Here is a 20,250-nt window from a genome sequence, read left to right on the forward strand (position 1 = left end):
AAGGTGACCAGACCAACATGAGCAAGAGTACAGATGTGAATATATAAAAAAAGGCATAGTCCTAGAGAAGGGACCATCAGATAGGATATTCCGAATAGGAATTGAGACATGCCATTTACAAAACTTTTGTTAGATCTTTGTTCTAGAAAGATATTCAATTTGGAGCAAACACAGTGAAAAGTTGTAAAGTGCTCAGAAGTGACTGAAAGCTGTTGTTTGTTCCATCTAGCAAGGCAAAGAAAAGACATGTAGGAAAATGCCATGAAAAGAGCAAAAAATATAGAAAGACAATGCTAGACAAGAGAAAACAGGTATAAAATTAAGTTTATTAAAAATCATCTTCCAGCTTCCAAAGAAAGAAATGAGATTCTTTAAAAGGCCTCTTCTATAGAAGTAATGGATGCCCCCCAAAAAAAAAAAAAAAAAAAAAAACAAGCTAGAACTTGCTCTTTTTATTTAGAGGTGTTTATAAACCTCTGTAGGTATGGGGAACTGGACTGGAAAATGGACCGCAGAAATTGCCTTCTAACCTTACGCTCTTTTGACTATTTAGAGGAGCAAATACTACTCTTCCTCATCATGAAGAATTCAGTCTAGTTTTTAATGCAAATTACTATTGAAATTTTCAAAGAAATGAATATGAAGAAAACTGCAGATCACAAATACTATTTTGATTATGACAGAAAGGAAAGGAAACACACTACAGCACTTACCTCATTCTTCAACTTGCTTCCAGAGAATCTTTAAAAATAAATACATTTGTTTATTTTTTCATGAGCAGAGCATTTTTAATTTTTATATATAAAGTGTATAAAGTAAAATATGCAAATAATATAATCTAATATTATTATACTACAATAATATAGCAGTAAAATATACATTTAGACAATGCATCATTATACTTATTATAATTTATATACACATATATACACACATACATATATATTTATAAAATAGATCAGAAAAATAACCATGTGCTCCTCCAAATGTAACTATAATAAAAATCTTTTTTTTCTTAACTTTTTCAATTAGCTTGCAAGTGCCTGAGGATATCAGGGAACCTACTGAAGATGACTTCTAAAAAATGAGAATTTAGATCATTGACCAAGTAGCAAAGTACAAAATTCAGTTTCAATTTTTTCCTTGGATCTTTTTTAATTTCATAAATGTCAAAAGGGTAGCATAGGTGCAAGTCCATGAGGTCTTTACCAGGAAATCCATAATATTTTAGATATGGCTGAGTAAATTCATAATAGAAAAAAATACATCCAGAATTTCCACTTTTGAGGAGAATGAAGAAAGTATAATGATTTTCCACTCTCTTTAACCATAACATTATTTTGATGCAGGTGAAATGCACCTCTGAGATGAAAGTTTCCTTAACCATCAGAAATGTTTTGCAAGTGTGCTGATTGTGATATTAATAATCCACATAAAAGATCCTCAATGAAGTCATTGGATTATAAGGCAACTCTACAGTGTAGAAACTAGAAAACACTTATTTTAAATTATAAACCAGAGAATCTCTACGGATATTGTTTTATATGGATCAGTAAAATGATAACAGTGTAAGTTAATTACAGCTTGTTTGATTATTGATATTTCCCATTCTGCTGGCTGCCAAGTGATAAGATTCTGTGGGCAATAGGAAATGTTTTAATTATTAGCAGTAATATTGTGATTTCATGCTGTTGAGATTCTTTGCTGGTGAGGAAGAAACCCAGTGGCTGAGCAGTTGCCTGCCTGAGCCCCCCACACAGGCAAGTGACAGTTCTTGTTACGTTATGATCTAGCGTATAGACTTCCCTTGTTTGCTGATAGATGAGCAAGAGAAACGGCACAAATCAGTTGACTACAATGTGGAGCTAATTGGCTTCACAGCTAGGTGTGTTTTTTGTGGATCATGGATTGAGTGGCAAGAGGACATTAATTTACAGGAAAAACAGCAAGCAGTCTGTGCTAGCATTGGTCCTCCAGAGCCTTAATCATTAGCTAAAGTTATACTTCTCATAATACTGCGTATATTAATGATTTTTGGTGTTAGCGTATGCTCCCTCTACAGCACAAGGCCAGGTATTTAGAAAGAATTGTAAGGTCAAATTTTCAGTGGAATTTAGGGATTCAAGCATCTACATCCAATATTTTGAGACTATTGTATTCAGCTCAATTTCCTAAATATTAATATATTAATGACAGCTAAGTGCTGCAGCCCTCCAGCTGACATTCCATAAAGTCACAATATCATATCTGCCAGTCACATTCAGGTGTATTCGATATCTTAGGGCAACTGAAAGAGCAATATACTTAGGCAACTTGGCTGAGACCATTGACTCTTCCATTTTTTGACAAGTTGTCTCTAATTTGCAAGCCATAGGGTAAAGACCTCTCTATGAGGATATTATTTGTGCCGGTGAGCATGATGTGATCTGAAACCATTATCAAACCATTCATTTTTCCTGCCTATTTCTGCCCCAGGCTTGGTCCAGAAACCATTTTTACAGCCCGCTTACTAGATCATATATCAGACAAAGGGGAGATTTTCAGATATTTCATTATATTCTGTAGCCAACAACTGTGACACTCACATAGAAGTCTCAAGCTTGAATTTCTACACTGCTAAACACTTTTCTTCCCCAGGAGCTGGATCTTAACCCCATGCTACTAAGTCATTCTCTTTGCATAGCTATATACAAGCATGGTGAGGGATAAGACTATGTGAAGTCAGCAATTGAGCTTCTGCTCTAAAGCAATTACCAAGGAGGTAATTTGAACACTGGAACGTGAAAATTCAGCACCTCCTAAATGAGAGCATGAGAGCATGAAGCTTAATACCAAAATAAGGTTCATAATTGGCAAAACCAAACAATTCATAAGCTGACCATTTAGTCCCTCTTCTCATATCTCTTTTTAGGTTTAGTTAAGGTCACAGAAATAATAGCAGCGCATTTATAAAAGCTACATCAGAAACCAACAGTAGAAACTATGGCAGCCCAGAACTCACACCATGTTTCCCATATGGGCTCTGTAACTCATACTAAGCTGTGCTGTCATGTCTGGCGTGGACTAAACTGGCTTAGGTGCCTCAGCATCAGATTGCCATTGTAGATTGTCAGACTGCTACTGATGCACCTGAGATGGTCCTTCACCTGCTCGATATTCTGATCTGTCTGGATCTCATTTTAAAGCACTTACTTCTCATTCATTGTAATGATGCCTAATATCGAGCTACAAATTTCTCTCATAAACAAACCACCTAAAAGTTAGGTACTGCCAGATAGGAGTCCCCTGGTGGATTTGTCAGCAGTTGCCTAAGGATATTTAAATACATCACGTGGGATTTTCAAAAGTGCCCAAATATCTCATTGCTATGACTTAATGATTGTCAGCAATATGACTATGCCTGAAAATCTCAGAGGGTATCTTTGTACATCTTCATGTGACCATATATCCTTGGAAATCCAGCCCTGGGGAATTTTGCAGACCTTCTAGTATATCTGCACTTATCATTGCTAGAGTGTACAAGGATAGAGTTCTGAATAAAATGGTACTGGCTGAGATAAAGCTGAAGACTAAGAATTATTGTATCCCCTTTTGTGAAGCTAATTGTCTTTTAGTCAATTAAATGAGCAATTTGTTTAAGATAATTCTGTACTATGAAATAATCTCATATAGCTGTGTACCACCAACACCTCCACAGCTCTGGATAAATATTGGATAAGGAAATGGCATATTCAGCTCTATTAAACCTGAAGTCTTGCAGTGGAAAGATCCCTCTTTTTCAGCATCACTGCCAACATTATGCTCAGTTTTTACACTTGCCCTATTGTATGGACATAACCTGAACCTGCCAGTGGTTGAATTTTCTGTGTGTGATCATAAACTCATTTATTCCTTTCCTTTCTCAGAGTTCCCACTTATATAAGTATACTGCCATAGACAATAAAAGCCGTCATTCAAGCCATATGTGAACAGAGACATTTGTTCTACGAACTATTAATCTTTGGTAAACCAACAGGCAGCTATCGTAACGTATTGATCCTGCTAGCTGTCCCTTAAATAAATATAATTAGAGCTTCCTGGGTTAGGTTTAAACAGATATTAGCCAGTCAAAGGACCAGTAAATATTAATCTACATTGACCCCTCCCTCTTGCCCACAGGTGCCAGCTTCACACCATTCTCCAGATGTTTCATAATGGGAAGCTGTCCTAGGGAAAGCACTCAGAGGGTGACGCACATGCAATCAAAATGAGACAAGTGTTCTGAAAATTGAGCTTTTTGCCATACACTTGAACAAATCCTCAGCTAGTGTAAATTGATGCAGCTCTACGCTGATTGCAGTGAAGCCATACTGGAAGATATTAGCCAAACATCTAGATCATGCGTTAAAACAAAACACGGGTCCTTAGGGAAAAAAACTGCTGCCTGATCTGGGAATAACATATGTTGAGATCTGCAGCAATACTAGTTCTGGTATCAAAAACAATTAGCATCCTACAAATACCTTTCTCAGGGAAGGTTAAGATTAGATAATCACAGATCATCTTTCTGAAGTATTAGCAGAGGTTAAGTCTCAGAAGTTATGTTACTGTACCTTGTTAAGCCTTTTCCAGAATACACGGAGTGGTAGTATGCACTACTTTCTTTAATCCCAATTCCATAATAGTGATATCTGTGAAAAAGAAGAGGATTATTTATATTTTTGGATGAAATATCAAGTAAATAAAACAATTTGCCAAGTTGATTTTCAATGCCTTATGAAAATTTTTCTTAACAGTATCTACTAATTCCTTTCATCGAGCTGGAATAAATTCTGGTCTCATAGAAAACAATATTGTCACTGATTTGATCCAAAATTCATGGCTAGCATCTTCCTTAAATTTAAAACAATTTCTCTCTTACAAGAATATAGCTGGAATATCAGATCTTCCAGACTCATATTGAAACTTTTCTCTAAGGTGCATTCTCTTTCATTTTCCTTTCAGCTTGTAGAAAAGGTGCTGGATTCATCCATCTATGTTTATTTTTTCAGGCTTACCACTGTTGTATCTAGATAGTCCCATAAAGGACCATTTAGTTGAAAAATAACTCCACAGCACTTATCTTCAGCCTCCTATGACTAGCAGTGCTAACATGTCATTCATTCATTCTTCTCTTAGGTTGTAGGCTGACTGGCTCTGCTGCATTATTTAGCTGCTTAAGCCTCAGTTGTCTCCCTTGCTGCTCTCCTGCAGTTTATTCCCTCAAAACAGAACTGGAAGAAGGAAACATGTGCCAGTGGCTCAGCCTCTGCAATGCTAAGCACAGCATCTTAACCTAAGACACTAATAAATACAGGCAGTGCTAAGGAACCTGGCTGTGTAACCACTGCTTTCCACTGACTTTGCTACAAAAGCAGTGACCTTCTGAAGTAGCCCAGGGCAGTAAGCTGGCGGCAGCTATTTCTTGACTGGTCAGAGCAAAGTTTATTTGAGTTCATCTGTCAAAGGTGATAGGCCTTGTCTTAAAAATTCAAGTAAATAGATTAAAAAACTGAGTTAAATCAAATTGAATTATTAATACTATGGACAATGCATTAAGGATGATTTTGTCTAGACTGAAGTCAGCTCGAAAATACCATGGTAATTGATTTAACTGAACTGCTTTAAAGTAAGACTTCTAGTTCAAGCATATGACATGTAAATCAGGTCTAACATACTGATAACAGTTTGAATGCAGTGGAGTCATTCAGTTTGCCAGAAAGATCAGTTATGCTGAGATCCCTGGCTGTATAATTTAGATAAAAACAATAAATGTAGTAACAGATTTTAAAAGCAACCCATCAATAAAAGCCACTTATATCTATATCATCTTCTTGATTATAAAATATAGAGTTATATGGTGCCTTTTGGTGACAAAAATCACAGAGTTATAACCTACTTTACTAACTTTCCATATTAATCTCTTCAGCACCAAACTTTTAATGTATTAAAGGAAAATACAGCTAGAGGGAGAGGCATCTTGATGAAGAAATTCCTTTAGGTCCAAACTAGTTGTTTAATTACAAAATCACGTCCCAGGAAAGGTTTACACCACATACCCCTGGACATTTTCCTTTCTTTTCTGTGGTGTCTCATTGAGGCTTAACCCAGTTTGAGACCACACTGACTCTTGTAGGCACTGATTTCACACGGGTCAGGTACCTAAAAACAATTAAGTGATCCAACTTCCTCATACTGGTTAAGAGGATATTATGTTTTTTATTATGTAAAATCATTTTTAAGGAAAGCTTAAAAATCAGCCTAAGAAGAAAAGGAAGAAAACCACGTGCTCTGAAACTAATCAAAATTATAGCCAGCATAACAGATTCTTATTTTATTGGCTCATAGAAATGTCACAAAGAACTACTTTGAAAAATAAATTAACTCTTTTCCTCAGCACAACAGACCTAAGTAATGACAGTGCATTAAAAGCCATAGACATTGACAATGTAATGAAGTTCAATGTTGAATCAGTTACCACCAAGAGAATCATCAATGAAGTAAAATAGACAAGGGTAAAAACGAAACACTTGTGCCTTCAGATGTGCTTAACATACAGTGGACTGACACACAATATGAACCTTAATCTAGCATCACAAGTACATACTTAAAGCTGAGTCACTGCACTGACTTCATTGAAACTACTCAAAAGCTTAAAGAAATGTGCATGCTTAAGATACAAAGCCTCCAGCAACAGTTCACAGAACACAGGATGCAATAATCTCAGCTCACCTCTATTGTTTCCAGTGATGTCCATTTTAACAAAAAAATAACAAGTTTACTGTTTGTTCTTGTATAGGATTAACATAAATAAGAACAAAAAGCTCAAATGCTTTATATTTCAAAAACTGACTAAAGGCATTAGATACTAATGATATCCAAGAAAATTTTTGTTAGGGTGATAATGTTTACTTTGCCCTGATAGCTTTGAAAATTTCAGTCGATGTAGTTCTTCTACTTCTGGGTAATCTGTTGTGTGCATTCAGGATTTTACAGCTAAGAATATGTGATAGAAAGTGGCTGCTGTTAAATGTATCACTGCTATTATAGCTTGCCTGAAACTTGCCAGTCTAGAGTGGTACCTGGTGACCCTTAGAAGGGCCAAAAGTTTCTCACCTATTTCTTTAATATCAGTTATTTGTCAAAAGTACATTTTTCTGAGGGATTCTGATGTGGTGAGGTATACCTGAGTAGGCCAGTTTTAAACATATGTTAACACTCAGAAGTAGGGCCATCTGCTCATGACAGCTCCCCTTTTATCCAAAAAAGTCAAAGCTGATTGATCAAATCAAAGTGACACTTCAAGGTGGCTTAGGATGCAAATGTGACCTTTCATTAAATGTCACAATGCTAAGCAGTTGTTCTCCATTTCATATACAGCAGTGTGTCACCTGTGTTATGAATTAAAGTCATGAAGGTTTTCACTCATTACTTTTGGTTTAGCAAGCATTAAGCAGATGGACTTGGACCAAACACCCGGATCTGAAATTTCCTAATATTAGACAGACTTCAGACATAAATGCTAAAGGCATGAACTTTTTTTTTTTTTTTTTATCACAATTAAGTTATTTTAGATGTGACATAAGAAGTATTGGAAATATACATGCATCAATTCTCTGAAAAAGCAACATTTACTGTGCATTGAACTGGATAAAACACAAGGCAGAGCTATGATTCCTTCTTTAAAAATGTTATATGCACAGTGCTATATTTCTCATTGCCCATGCAAGCAAGTAGTTGCCTATGTCTCATTCCAATCTCCCACATCTGTTTCAATCACATGCCATTTTTTAAATTTCAAAAGTAAAACTTCCCACTTTGACCACAAATTTGAAATTCTCTACTGATAAAGTTGGAGTATGCTAGAGGCCAAGGAAAAGCAACACCTCTCCACAAGGTTACAATTCAATATCTGGGCTTTTCAGTATCTGAGGTGATACTCAATATCACCGTATTTGGGCTAGAAATAGAACTGTTGTATGACTTGGATTCTCAGTCTTCCAGTGGCAGGCAAAATATTTGTTCCTGCTCTGAAATGTCCCAAGATATCAGATTTTAACATCGTTACACTTTGTTATGTAAGGAAGAGATATTTTCAGTACCTTTTCAGTTTGTCATAAAGGTGTGGTAACTATCTTTCTAATTTCATTTAGTGATTTGTGCAGTTGAACTTATAGTACCAAAAAAATCAGCTTTCCAGTCACGACACAGAACCAATAAAAAAAAATCATAATCTGTACTTTTCAAGTTCTATCTGGAATACTTTTATAGAATAATAACACATAAAGATTTTTATTCTATTATAACCTGAATTATCTGAACAGCTTGCTTTGGATTCCCTACTGTAAGTAATATACCCATCCCAGACACACTGATAACATCTTTAATCCACAATTTCAAGTATCCTCTTTCTGTCTCTTTGTATGCATATATGTACATACATGTACAGAATATATGTATTTTTCAAGTTGTATTTCTATCACAATTTATAAAATGAAATCAGTCATGAAAAGGAACTTATTCTCAATTTTCCTAACAAACCTTCAAAAGAAACAAATTGAACTGCTTTCCTCTTTAAATTTCAGCAGTTTGTTGTAACATATGTTCCTATGCAAGTAGTAGTCCTGATTTTAGCATACACTGACACAAATGATAGCTGATAAGGAAATGATAGGCTTAAGCTGTTCAGGGACTTGCAATAACTTGTTATCACAGGGCCAGCTGCCATATCAGTTTTATTAACCCACTAAATCACTCCTAATAAATAAGATAATAGTTTTCAGACATGATGGATAAAAGCTAAGATTTAGCATTGATCAAAGTCTACAAAGAAATTAAATTGTAACTTGAGCTCAAACAGCCTTCTTTGTGTATGGTCTGAGTAGTAAGCACACTTTCCCAAATTATTGTTTCAGGTAATTCATGGACCATGAAGACTGTAACCAAATTCTAGTTGTTGCTGCAGTATGTACAACATTACCTATGCAAAAAGGTAAATCCAAAACATGTTCCAAAGACAGCTGGTGCTTATGAAATACTAATTTAATAGAGGAGTTTGCAGTATTTATGGTGCTGGGCCTTCTCCCACGAACACGGATAAGGAAAACCTCTTCTACCTTTCAGCAATCTGGAGTGATTAGCACGGGCATCAGACATGAGTGAATATTGTTTATTTAACAAAATTCTGTGTTGTACCTTCTCCTCCAAGGGGAAGGATAGTTTTAAAGAAATGTTTTAGCATTGACAACAACTTTAGTACAAATGATTTATTGGATACAAGCATACAGAGACTCTGACTCTGAGGATCAAAGTTCTAGGATTTACAAGACACATTTTTAAGTCCCTCCTTTGCCCAGAACCTGAGATGAGAAACACTGCTCAGAAGAGGAATTAAAATTTACATATCTCACAGCTTAGACCTACACCCTAATTATTCTCTTTCAAACCAATCCATGCCCATGAGAATGCTGGAAAGGGCCTGGTTCAGTGTTTCACGGTTTCAGCTTGTTCTAGTTGAAACTTTCTAGTTTCAGGGTTGAAGAATAACTTCAGGGAACTGACGTCCTTTCCCTTCTGATCATGCCCATGCTCTGTCAATGCGTTGTTATGTATAACAAATGTAGTAGGCAACGAAGTACTTTATTCTTGGGAAATTAGCCTTTTTTCTTTTTCAGTGTAATAACGATGATTCCTTTGGAGAAGAATTCTCTTTTTGTTTCATGCTTTTGCAGTATCTAACTTAGTAAAGCCCTGGACAATGATTAGAGCTCCCAGGTAACACCATAATACAAAGCATCACTGTCAGGAATAGTTGTTAGGACAATTACTGCTCCCACTATTATTATCCAAATAATGACAGCAATAACAGAAATAAGACAATGTCAGTGCACTACCATGCTTTAAATAAAGAACTTAAATGCTAGCGTCTTTTAACAATCACAGTAACACAGCTTCATTCAAGACAGAATCATTTTACATTCAGAGTCCATACTGACTCAAGGGCAGAGTATAACCAGTCATTTATTGAAACTGGTGAACAGTTCATTAATTTGCTCATTCATTTAATGGAAATACTTCTGTAAACGATGCTTGTGTGATTAACTGCTATGTGATGAAGACAGAAGTGAGTGTAGTCCTAAGTGAGTATACGGTTCTGAGGAGAATATGATCCACAGAACATTGGAGATCCTAATTACTATTTATATTGCCACTTCTCTATGTCTATCTGCTGCTGCATAGAATCTCTAAACTGAAGTTATTGTCACTCATGCCTCTTGTGAGGTCCTCTTTTGCACAGCCAGAACAATGTAAATGTACCTTAGTGGAAATGTGTGTCAGAGAGGAAAAATCTCTGTGGATAAGTCTGGTGAAAAAAAGAGAAACAAATGCCAAATGTTCAAACAGAACCTGCGGATGCCTCATCTCTTTGAAGAAATTCTTCAGAAATTGTCATATGAAAACATGAGACATTAATACTATCAAGATCAGTAGAGCTGTAGGATCTGCTGAGGAAATGATGGACACGAAGTATTTCTGTGCTAATACTGTTAAATGTCTTAGGGAAAAGGGGCATATAGTGACACAGGTCTTGATCTGATTAATTTTGTGGCTACATTCCCATGTTTATTAGATTTGAAACATACTCCTTTAATTATATGGCCTAATGTAATTCATGAATAAATTTACTGTGCTTTAAATTATTCACATACATGATACATCTTGGAAGTTTGGATCCTGTTTGGGTCTTGCTTATCAATTTATTAGACAAATCAGATCAAATGTATAAGGAGCATTCAGGGGAATTTTCTTCTTGTATTCTCTCATTCATTATAACCTGAAAGTGGTTCTCCAAATACATTCAGTTATGAAACTGAATAAGACTTAACTGAGACACTAGTGAATTAGTGAGTTATCATTTATTCCTGTACATACTGTGAATGCCAGATCTCCTTAAAACCTAAACACAACACCAGCAGAAAATGTCCAGCTATAAAGCTGGTTAAGACTACATAAGCTTGTACCTATAACCACAGCTGAACTTCACCACAGCAGTAATGCATGAAATCCCTCTTTACCCCCGAAAAGATGTTTAATTACTCAAAGCTCCTTTCTAATAGTAACTCTGCTCCAAAGCCTTATTTTCAATATCTGTAGGTCATCTTCAGAAGGAAAAATTAATTTCAGTTCCAGTTTTCTTCTATATAATATAGGTTATGTCTATTTGTTTCTCCTGAAAAACTGTAAGTTATGAATTTGTAAGATTGTTTCAGAAACTATGAAAAAAATGACATTTGATTAAAAAAAGAAAGTTGTTGTATGTAGACTTTATGTCCCTTGGATTTTTATCAATTATTATTAAAAAATGTACTTGAATTGCAGTCAAGAAACAGAATATCTTTGTAAAAATTGAATTTAAATTTTTTCCCAGCTTCATTTAAACCCTAACAAAAGCTAATCTAAAATCTCCAATATATTCTTCAGTAAAACTAGGATGGCCTAAAAAAAGTAAGCCAAAAGAAATCCATATTGTTACGGGGAGAACAAAAGGAAAGTTGACAGATTTGCAAAAAGGCAACTAAAACCATAGCTAAATTGTACATTATGTATAGAAAGACTAACAGTTGCAACAAATAAATGACTAAATGTTATATGTGTGTATAAATGTATTCCAACAAGTTCATGACTCTATAATGACAAATTTAATCAGTTTAATTTTAGAAAATATACCTGTAGTAATGTTTTCAAATTCAAATTCTGTATCAGTTTCATCATGTATATAAAAGATACCACAAATATCTTGCTACCTGAATAAATCCTCCTGTCAATTCATGTATTTTATCACAGACATTGAAACACATGCAACTTCTAGAACATTTTTGGTAAAAGGATGTATAGATAATTGTGCCTTACTTTGAATGACCTCTTGTTCCAAGCCGCCTTGTGGTAAGGAGAGGGAATTTCTGACGAATGGTCTGAAGAGAAAATAACTGTATTAATTTCTAAGAACGATTATATTTCCTTAGGCATCTTTTCATGGAAAAAATGTAAATATATAAATAAATATGTAAATATATGGCCTAATGTAATTCATGAATAAATATTTTTGATATATAGGTGACAACATAAACAATTGGGTACTTCTATCCCTGTTGATTTTGTACCTCCGGTCTTCCCACTTTTAAAATAAAGCTTATGCTCCCTTTTCATTTTCTCTTCTAACACAAATTCTACTTGTCTTCAGCAGGATGCTGCCAAATATAAGCCCCCAAAGCACAACTGTATCTGTTGCTCAGTTATAAAGAAAATCAGGAAAAGATATTGCCTCTAGCTATTTCATTTTCAACGTCAATCAACTAAAAATGAATTGATTTTTTATTTGAAAATGTGATCTGAAGGTTAAGACAAGCAGATATGCACCTCAGGGGTATTTCTGTGTCCTCTGCTATCAAAGTGTTGCACAGTCTTTAATGTATTTATGCAAGTGCAAACCCTACAAAAGTTTCTGTTAATCTTATTTTACATATTCAGAATTAAGGTTATGAGATTTAATCCAAGTCAAGCAAAATAGTTTGTTAATGAGGTAGAGGCTAGTGCCCTAAAATCATCCTAGCCTTCCTGTAAAAATGCTGCTTAATGCAAAAAGTTTATGAAATAAAAAACTGATTCAGTAACAGAGGCAGATCTAACAGACACATCTAACAGATAAACCACAATCAATGCATTGTTTAAATTGAAAAGTGTTGTGTTCTTTATACTTTCTTAAACTGTTTGTCAAAATTAGACACACACTCTTCCAGTATATCCAGTTCATGAGGAAAAAATTAGTAAGTGAACGTTTTCTGAACTGGATTTTAATTCCATTATTATTATTTAATTAAATTAATGCATTTTGCTATCTATGAACATTGAAGAGATCAGCAGTGTTTAAGAAAAGATGATCCTCAAAGCATTTTTGGTTTCCTGTTTCACTAACTACTCAGGATTTAATTTGGAGAGTTCACATCTCACTTTTATTAAATGATTTCAGGATTAATCGTCGAGGAGGACAGAAAAGAGGATGAATCAACATTTTTTCATTCAAGAGCTCTTTGTGTTATTTTTATTCCCCTTCTTGTATTGCTCATTGTGTCACTTCTCACTTTACACACAGCCTTTAGCTTAATTAAAAGTGCCTCTATGTCAGATCTGGTTTGGGGGAAAGAACCCTACGAATGTCACTGTAAAATAAAAGCTCTGGCAGATAATGCCTTTTTGTTATATCACACTGAAAATCAAAGGAAATTTCAGTTTCATTCTCCTAAGGTTGTCATCACGAAATCCCTTGATATGTAAAAGTGTATAGTTTGCTTTGATTCCATGCAGATTAGCAACAGAAAAATGTGATTTTCAGAGGCATTATGACACAGGAGAATTAGAATGTGATATTATCTAAGAATTAGTCTAACAAATGATACAGACATTTACTCTTTACCTTCCCAAAAGTTGCAGCACAGGCAGGTTCTAGCTTCTCTTTTCTGCAGAAGTCTAAATAATGTGCATAAAGGATGCATCTTGGTAAACAAACTCCTTCACAAACAATGTAGTTTTCTTCCAGCCTGCATAGAAAAAGAGTCTGCCAGAGTAAGAAGCAACATAGTATGTCTCCCCAATTTAGTTTCCTTCTGCTGTTTTGAACTGCCCCCGTCTTCGTTTTACTAAGATCTCCACGACAGCACACAGATGAGTTCCTACTAAACAAGACAGTCACTAGAGAGATACTGACTCCACACTTGGTGGTTAGGATAGTTGCAAAATATGGAAAAAATTGAGCCGGGTACCTCTTCTTAATCTGTCTTTTAAAATTTGTGGATGTTTTTGCTTTTTACAATTAACTAAACAATCGCTGTCTAAGAGTTAGCCTGGCACTGAAAAGACCATTAACTAGACTATGAACGACTTGAATTCAAGTCTGTTGGTTGAATAGAGCTGAGGACTTACATCTTCTGTTCCACTGTATCTTTAACACCTGTGCTAATCTCTCTTTTCTTCTTACTTTTGCTTTTTAATTTTCAAACTGGACCTGAAGCTGTTTCTTGACCAAATAATTTTGGGGATCAAAGAACTGGCATCTTTTGAAGGGGATGCATTTTGTATACAGCTTCCTAAACATTTTACAAGTGCCTACTGATGGTCATTAAAATGATATTTCTAAAGTTGAAGTAAAATCTAGTTACCCTCACTTGAACGAATTCCTGGTAACAGCTGGGTATTTCATTCTTGCCCTGTTTCTTTTCTTTATCAGTTTCCATTATTTGATACTGCTGTAATGATGTGTAACAAATTTATTTCTCAAAATACATTAACATTTAAGGGAATACAATAGTATTTGGAATAATTTTGCACTGACTACTTAGATTCAACTTCTTAGAATTTACTCTCTGCTCTAAGAAATCAGGTGTAAACTGGACTGGGAAAAATGGGAAATTTGGAGTACTCTTGATTTTCAGTTAGAAGTAAAAATATATATTTACAGTCTACATTTTCTAACGAAGTTCCCATTCGGTTCAATAGTACTGGTACCTAATTTCAAGAATGCTTTAATAGGGATCTTTACCAACTAATGTCTGCAAAATTTGATCTCATACGTGGTTTAATTTTTGCCTAGATAAAATGAAGTTTGGGAGTTCTACCGATGGCAGAATGTAATGTAAAAATACATTTATAAGACCATGAAATATGAGGAGTTACAGCCTTAAAGGAGAATTAAAAACATTAATTTATAAATTTAATTCTTAAGCAATGCTTCACTTCAACATTTTGCAAGATTTTCAGTTAACTGCTAATATACATCAATTACCATTGTATTCCTGTGCAATCAGGAAGACCTATTAAGTTCATTTTCATTCTATATTAGGTACATGCACTATATGTTCAGGAACTGATACTTAGTGACTTTATGCTGGAATAAGTTTGAGCTCTTACAGATGGCCACGTATTTTGAGGACCGTCACTTCCTAACATCTGCGTTAACTGATAAACCTCTGTTAATAAAGCTCAAAAAAAAAAAAAACATTGAAATTTGAGGGACCCTATTTTTAGTTGAGACTTACTAACTTATTACAAAAAAGCGACAAATATTTCTAAAGGAACTAGCGGAGAGGTGTTTTTTCTCGGCCTCTCAGCTGTTAGGCAGCCGTCCCTCTCGGCGCGAGCGGCGCCTCGGGAGGCGCACCGCTGGCGCGGCGGGCAGGGTCCCCGCTGCGCCGGGGCCGCGGCGGCGGCGGCAGCAGCCCTACCATTGCAGGGTGAGCTGCGTCTGCTTCTTCTTGTCCTTCATGATCTGCGTGATGCTCTTCTTCGGAGACAGGCTCTTGGCGGCGGCTTTCAGTTGGCCGTCGGCAGTGTCTGCATCCTCCTCCTCCGCCTCCTCCGACGAGAGGACTTCGCTGTTAAAACGTATTTCTGGGCGTGAGGGAGGGAAAAGAAGAGAAACCCAGGCGCGTCAGCACGGCACGGCGGCTCGTCCCGGCGCCCTCGCGGCGCCGCCGCGCCCGTTGAACCGGCGCCTTGTCCGCCGCTGCCTCCGGGCGCGGCCTCCCCGCGACAGCAGCGGCCGCCGGAGCTCCCGGCGCCGCCGCCCCGCCAGCCGCGTCCTGGCTGGAGGGGGCACGAGCGGCCGCCGCCGGGACCCCTTACCTGACTTGATGCCGGCGGGCAGCGCCGGCTCCTGGAGACCCCTCTGGGCGCCGGCCGCGGCGCACAGCCCCTGCTCGGCGCAGGGCAGCAAGCCGCTGCCCAGCAGGTCGGCGTAGCAGTCCTCCTGCGCGGCGGGGGAGACGCCCTGCGCGGCCGGCAGCTGCAGGAAGGCGTCCTCTCTCTCGGCTCCCTCGGCCATGCTCCTCACCGGCTCCTGTCCTGCGCCGCCGCGGCGCAGGCGGCGCCCATGGGCGGTGGCAGGCGACGCGGCGCGACGGGACGGGACGGGACAGGACAGGACGGCTTCAGGGCACGGGGGGCGCCGGTGCGGGCATGGGCAGTGCGACCCGCTCGTGCAGAGCCGCGGTCCTCGGCGGGAGACGGTGCCGCCCGGGCGGCAGCGGAGTGAGGGGAGGAGAGGCGAGGCGAGGCGGCGGCGAGGGACGGGTGTGCCCTACGGCGCCCTCCAGGCAGGCGGCATGGCTCCCGTGTGGGGAGAGGCGGCCGCCCGGCGCCACTCCCTCCTCGCCGCCGCTGCCCCCGCGCCCGCGGAGGGGCTGCGCCGGGGGTGCGGGCCTGGAGGGCGCTGTCAGGCGGCAGCGGGGAGGTCTCCCGCCCCCTGCCTGCCTCGTCGCGCCTCGGGGAGCCGGTCCCGCCTGGCCGGGAGGGGACGGGGCATAGTCAAGAGTCCCGGCAGGTTCAGGGGAGCCGGCTCGCAGCGGATCTGCGGGGGACTTAATCATTAACTCCCGCCGGCCGCGACTCCCGCTCGCGCGAGGGAGCAGCTCTTCCCCCCCCCCTTCCCGCCGCGGGGCCAGGGCACGGGCGGCCATGGGGCTTCTCAGCCCGCGGCGGGGCCAGGGCAGGGCGACCGTTGGGGCACCTCAGCCCGCGAAGCGGCCAGGGCGCGGACGGCCGTTGGGGCGCCTCGGCCCGCGGCGGGGCCAGGGCACGCGCGGCCGTTGGGCACCTCAGCCCGCGAAGCGGCCAGGGCGCGGACGGCCGTTGGGGCGCCTCGGCCCGCGGCGGGGCCAGGGCACGCGCGGCCGTTGGGGCGTCTCGGCCCGCGGCGGGGCCAGGGCACGCGCGGCCGTTGGGCACCTCAGCCCGCGAAGCGGCCAGGGCGCGGACGGCCGTTGGGCGCCTCGGCCCGCGGCGGGAGGGCGCGCGCGGCCGTTGGGGAGCCTCGGCCCGCGGCGGGGCCAGGGCAGGGCACGCGTGGCCTTTGGGGCTCTCCTCATGGCAGCAGCCTCTCATAGCCCCGCGAAGGAGCGGGCCATGCTGGGTAGTGCAAGGCTTCCTCCGTCCGGGGCTGTTGGGGACTCTCCTGGAGGTTTGTGCACCCTTTCGGGGCTAGGGCTGAGCACCTTTGAGGAACAGCAGGTGCTCAGGGAAGAGACTGGCCTGCAGGATTGCTCTGGAATTGAAGTTTTCTATGACATTTAAAATGGATTTTTTTTATCTCCCCCTCTTCCCCCCCCCCCCCCCAAGAATTATATTTTCCGAGTTCTTTTCAGAACTCTGGACAGGTTCAGTCATGTATTACAATGCACAATTTGCTGGTTGCTCTGTTCAAATATTTCTTTATTTTTCTCATGTCCCCTTCCTATTCTTACTACATATATGACACTAAATTCTTTGTGAGGGCATCAATTCTCAGCATAACTCACTGGGCCAGTTCAGCTCCTGCTTTCAACATCATTGTGCTGAAGTTACTGCAAAAATTGCATTTAACTCTGACTTCTCTGTGACTTTAGACTGAGCAGAATACTTCAGGATCTGGCCAACAGGGATCAATATTTCCTCTGTATAGTAAGTCTTCCCAATTACTAATTGCTGTGTTTAATCTTTTGTGAGAAGCATCTGCTGTATCGTTGTCTTTTCTGGTAATATGAAGTTAAATGTAATATTTCTTGTGAAGGGATAGGATTCTCCCTTGCTATTATTTCAGAATATCTGCACTGAAAGTAACAGAATTACAGCCACGATCAACACAGATTAACTCAGTGAGAGGTCTGGGACCAGCTGGTTTCTGTTTGGGGAACCTTGTAGTCCCTTCCTGTCCTTTCTGAGAGCCAGGCACTGCTCTAAAGAAACTAGAGTGTGTCTAAAATTAATGATGATTTTAAGAGCTTTTGGTACATAGTTCTCTCTGGATTTAGTAATCCTTTCTGGCTCATACAGGTTTAGCTCAGTTGGTTAGAGCGTGGTGCTAATATTGCCAAGCTCACGGGTTCGATCCCCGTATGGGCCACTTGCTTGAGGGTTGGACTAGATGATCTCCAGAGGTCCCTTCCAACCTTACCAATTCTATAATGATATACTTGTTCTTTCAAAGAACAATGAAAGATTGCTGTGTGCTGGGACCAGCTTCATATAAAACTAAGCATATGTTTGTGGTAGTAAAGAAAGAAAAGCAGATAGGCCAGTGCTCCTAAGTAAACATACAATGTTCAAAGCAGGCATGAGAACAGGTACCAGTGCCACAGTAAGGGAACAAACATATCTGTTCTATAACTAGTAGATATAAGTGAGGATTTTTATAAGTAACATACAACAAATCAAATGTAAATTATTCTCTTCTGATGATAGTGCTCTTTAATAAACTCAAAATGTTTCAACAACGTTCTGTATGAAATCATTGACAATGAAAGTAATAAAAGGAAAAGATAATCCTGGCAAGTGAAGGGAAATTCTGGTAGTTTGACCTGTTTACTTACAGCAATAAAACAAATCCTTTTGCTATATAGTCTGCTTTATGTGAAGTTTGAGATTGGTACTGGATCTCTTTGCAAACTCACAGGGATTGCTGCTCAGCTGAGCCTATAGCTCTCGTCATTATGGCCCTGTCCCTCCTACTGATAGATAAGGAGGGTTAAGTGTCCCTCCCTACTCATAGTTTTACAGTATGCAAAGTGTTCTGGCAGTATGCACATATTTTCTTCCAGTTCAACCTGCACTTTATTTTATCCTCTGCTACTTCATTTCTGCTGGCATTCCTGATTGTTTTTTCTTGTCCTTATTCTCCCGTTCTCTCATTCAGTCTCATTTTCAGAGTCATGGAATATAGTGTTGAAAGACTTAAAACTCTGGAAGAGATCATCTTGCCCATGCACTCCATTCCCACAGAATGAAGACAGGGTTATGTATAGGTATAGTTACAGCCATATTATTTCCAAAGCTATGAATCTCACCTGTCTAAAGATTTCCAGTGATGGAGAGTGCATCAGACTCAGGTCATTTGTTAGTCTATCTATAAAATACGTTTGCTAGTGTCTAACAATCTCCCTTCAGTCTATTGCCTTCACTTACCTGCAGCAAGCTTCATTCTGAAGCACTTATTCCAACATGAGCAAAACATCACAGCTCCACTTTCCCTTTACTAGACCTTACACGTGAGAAATGGTCGCATCTGCCTGTTGAGAAGTGTTGATTTGAGACAACTGAAGAGGTCTCTTACAAAATGACTAGCACACTATGTGCTATTCTTTTCACTTCCAGGAGTTAACTACTAGTTCTCTTTTGTTTGATGTAATCTCAGAAGCATTCATCCTGAGGGAAAGATCATATTTCACATAAACAAAACTTTCGTTGTCACTTACCATCATTACCCTAGTACTCTCTTCCAAGGCTCATACTGTGTCTAGAAAAGTGCTCTGAGTCCTTTATAGCAAACACATCTCTGAACTGAAAAAATTTCCGAAATGAATTTCATGCTAGAAACAAATCTTCAGAATCTAACTCAAGTTTTAAGCTATTGTCTAGCTATAGCTTCAATGTGGTTAAAAGAACAGACTCCTGGACTTCAACAGGTATTGCATCTCCCCCTGCACTGTGGAAAAATATGAGCACAGTAATATTCAACAAATAATGCAGCAGGCAGAAAGGGAATATCCTATTCTATTTAGATGACTACAGGTAGATGTTCTATACGGGACTTAGAAGCCAAAGAAGCAGCAATTTTAGAGCATGTTAGTTCACATTTTACATGTTTACACAATGTAATAAGAAAGAAAATCCTTTCCCAAAGGCTAAACCAGATTATTTCATCTCTATTTCAAATATTTACTGACATAGCTGAGAAGAGCTAGGTTTTCCAGGTAGCTGGGAACACAAAGATCTCACACCCTATGTTATTCAAGAAGTTTCTGCTGAACAATGCCTGAGACATAGGGATGGGAAACACTGTTTGAACATTTCCTGACACTATTACCAAAAAGTACTGTATGCTACTAAGCTGTTAGGAGATGAGGACAGGGAGGCTCAGGATGCTTTGTGTTGGACTAGGGTACTATTTTTATCTTTCTCATACACTAACTCTACATTGGAGGTTTTGGTGACTTTGCACACTGCAGAAAAAAGTGAACCAGAGGGCACTGGGACCTCTTCCTCTTCTTCTTCCATCCTCTGGATTAACAGACCGGCTAGCCCAATGCAAAACCACTCCCTTACCCATTATGTCTATGAAATATCTCTATTGCCTCTGAGTGGCAGCCCTGTATGTTCCTGCTTTTGCTGAAGCAAGGGAGAGGCACTAAAACCTGAGATGAGTAGGCA

The 20,250-nt window shown here is 39.5% G+C and overlaps 1 protein-coding gene across 1 annotated transcript in view; it reads right to left on the bottom strand.

Annotated features, from left to right (window-relative positions):
* The window catches only part of RFX6 (regulatory factor X6), a 38,419-nt gene extending 22,527 nt beyond the window's left edge, over window positions 1-15,892 (bottom strand). The window contains exons 1-6 of the mRNA XM_062570939.1: window positions 15,694-15,892; window positions 15,294-15,459; window positions 13,490-13,613; window positions 11,929-11,990; window positions 4,593-4,670; window positions 714-741 (exon numbers count right to left, since the gene is read on the bottom strand). Coding sequence (XP_062426923.1) covers window positions 714-741; window positions 4,593-4,670; window positions 11,929-11,990; window positions 13,490-13,613; window positions 15,294-15,459; window positions 15,694-15,892 — 657 coding nt within the window. The remainder of the gene's footprint in view (window positions 1-713; window positions 742-4,592; window positions 4,671-11,928; window positions 11,991-13,489; window positions 13,614-15,293; window positions 15,460-15,693) is intronic.
* Window positions 15,893-20,250: the final 4,358 nt, after the last annotated feature.

This window comes from Rhea pennata, chromosome 3, assembly GCF_028389875.1.
Source record: "Rhea pennata isolate bPtePen1 chromosome 3, bPtePen1.pri, whole genome shotgun sequence".
In the NCBI taxonomy this organism is placed as follows: domain Eukaryota; kingdom Metazoa; phylum Chordata; class Aves; order Rheiformes; family Rheidae; genus Rhea; species Rhea pennata.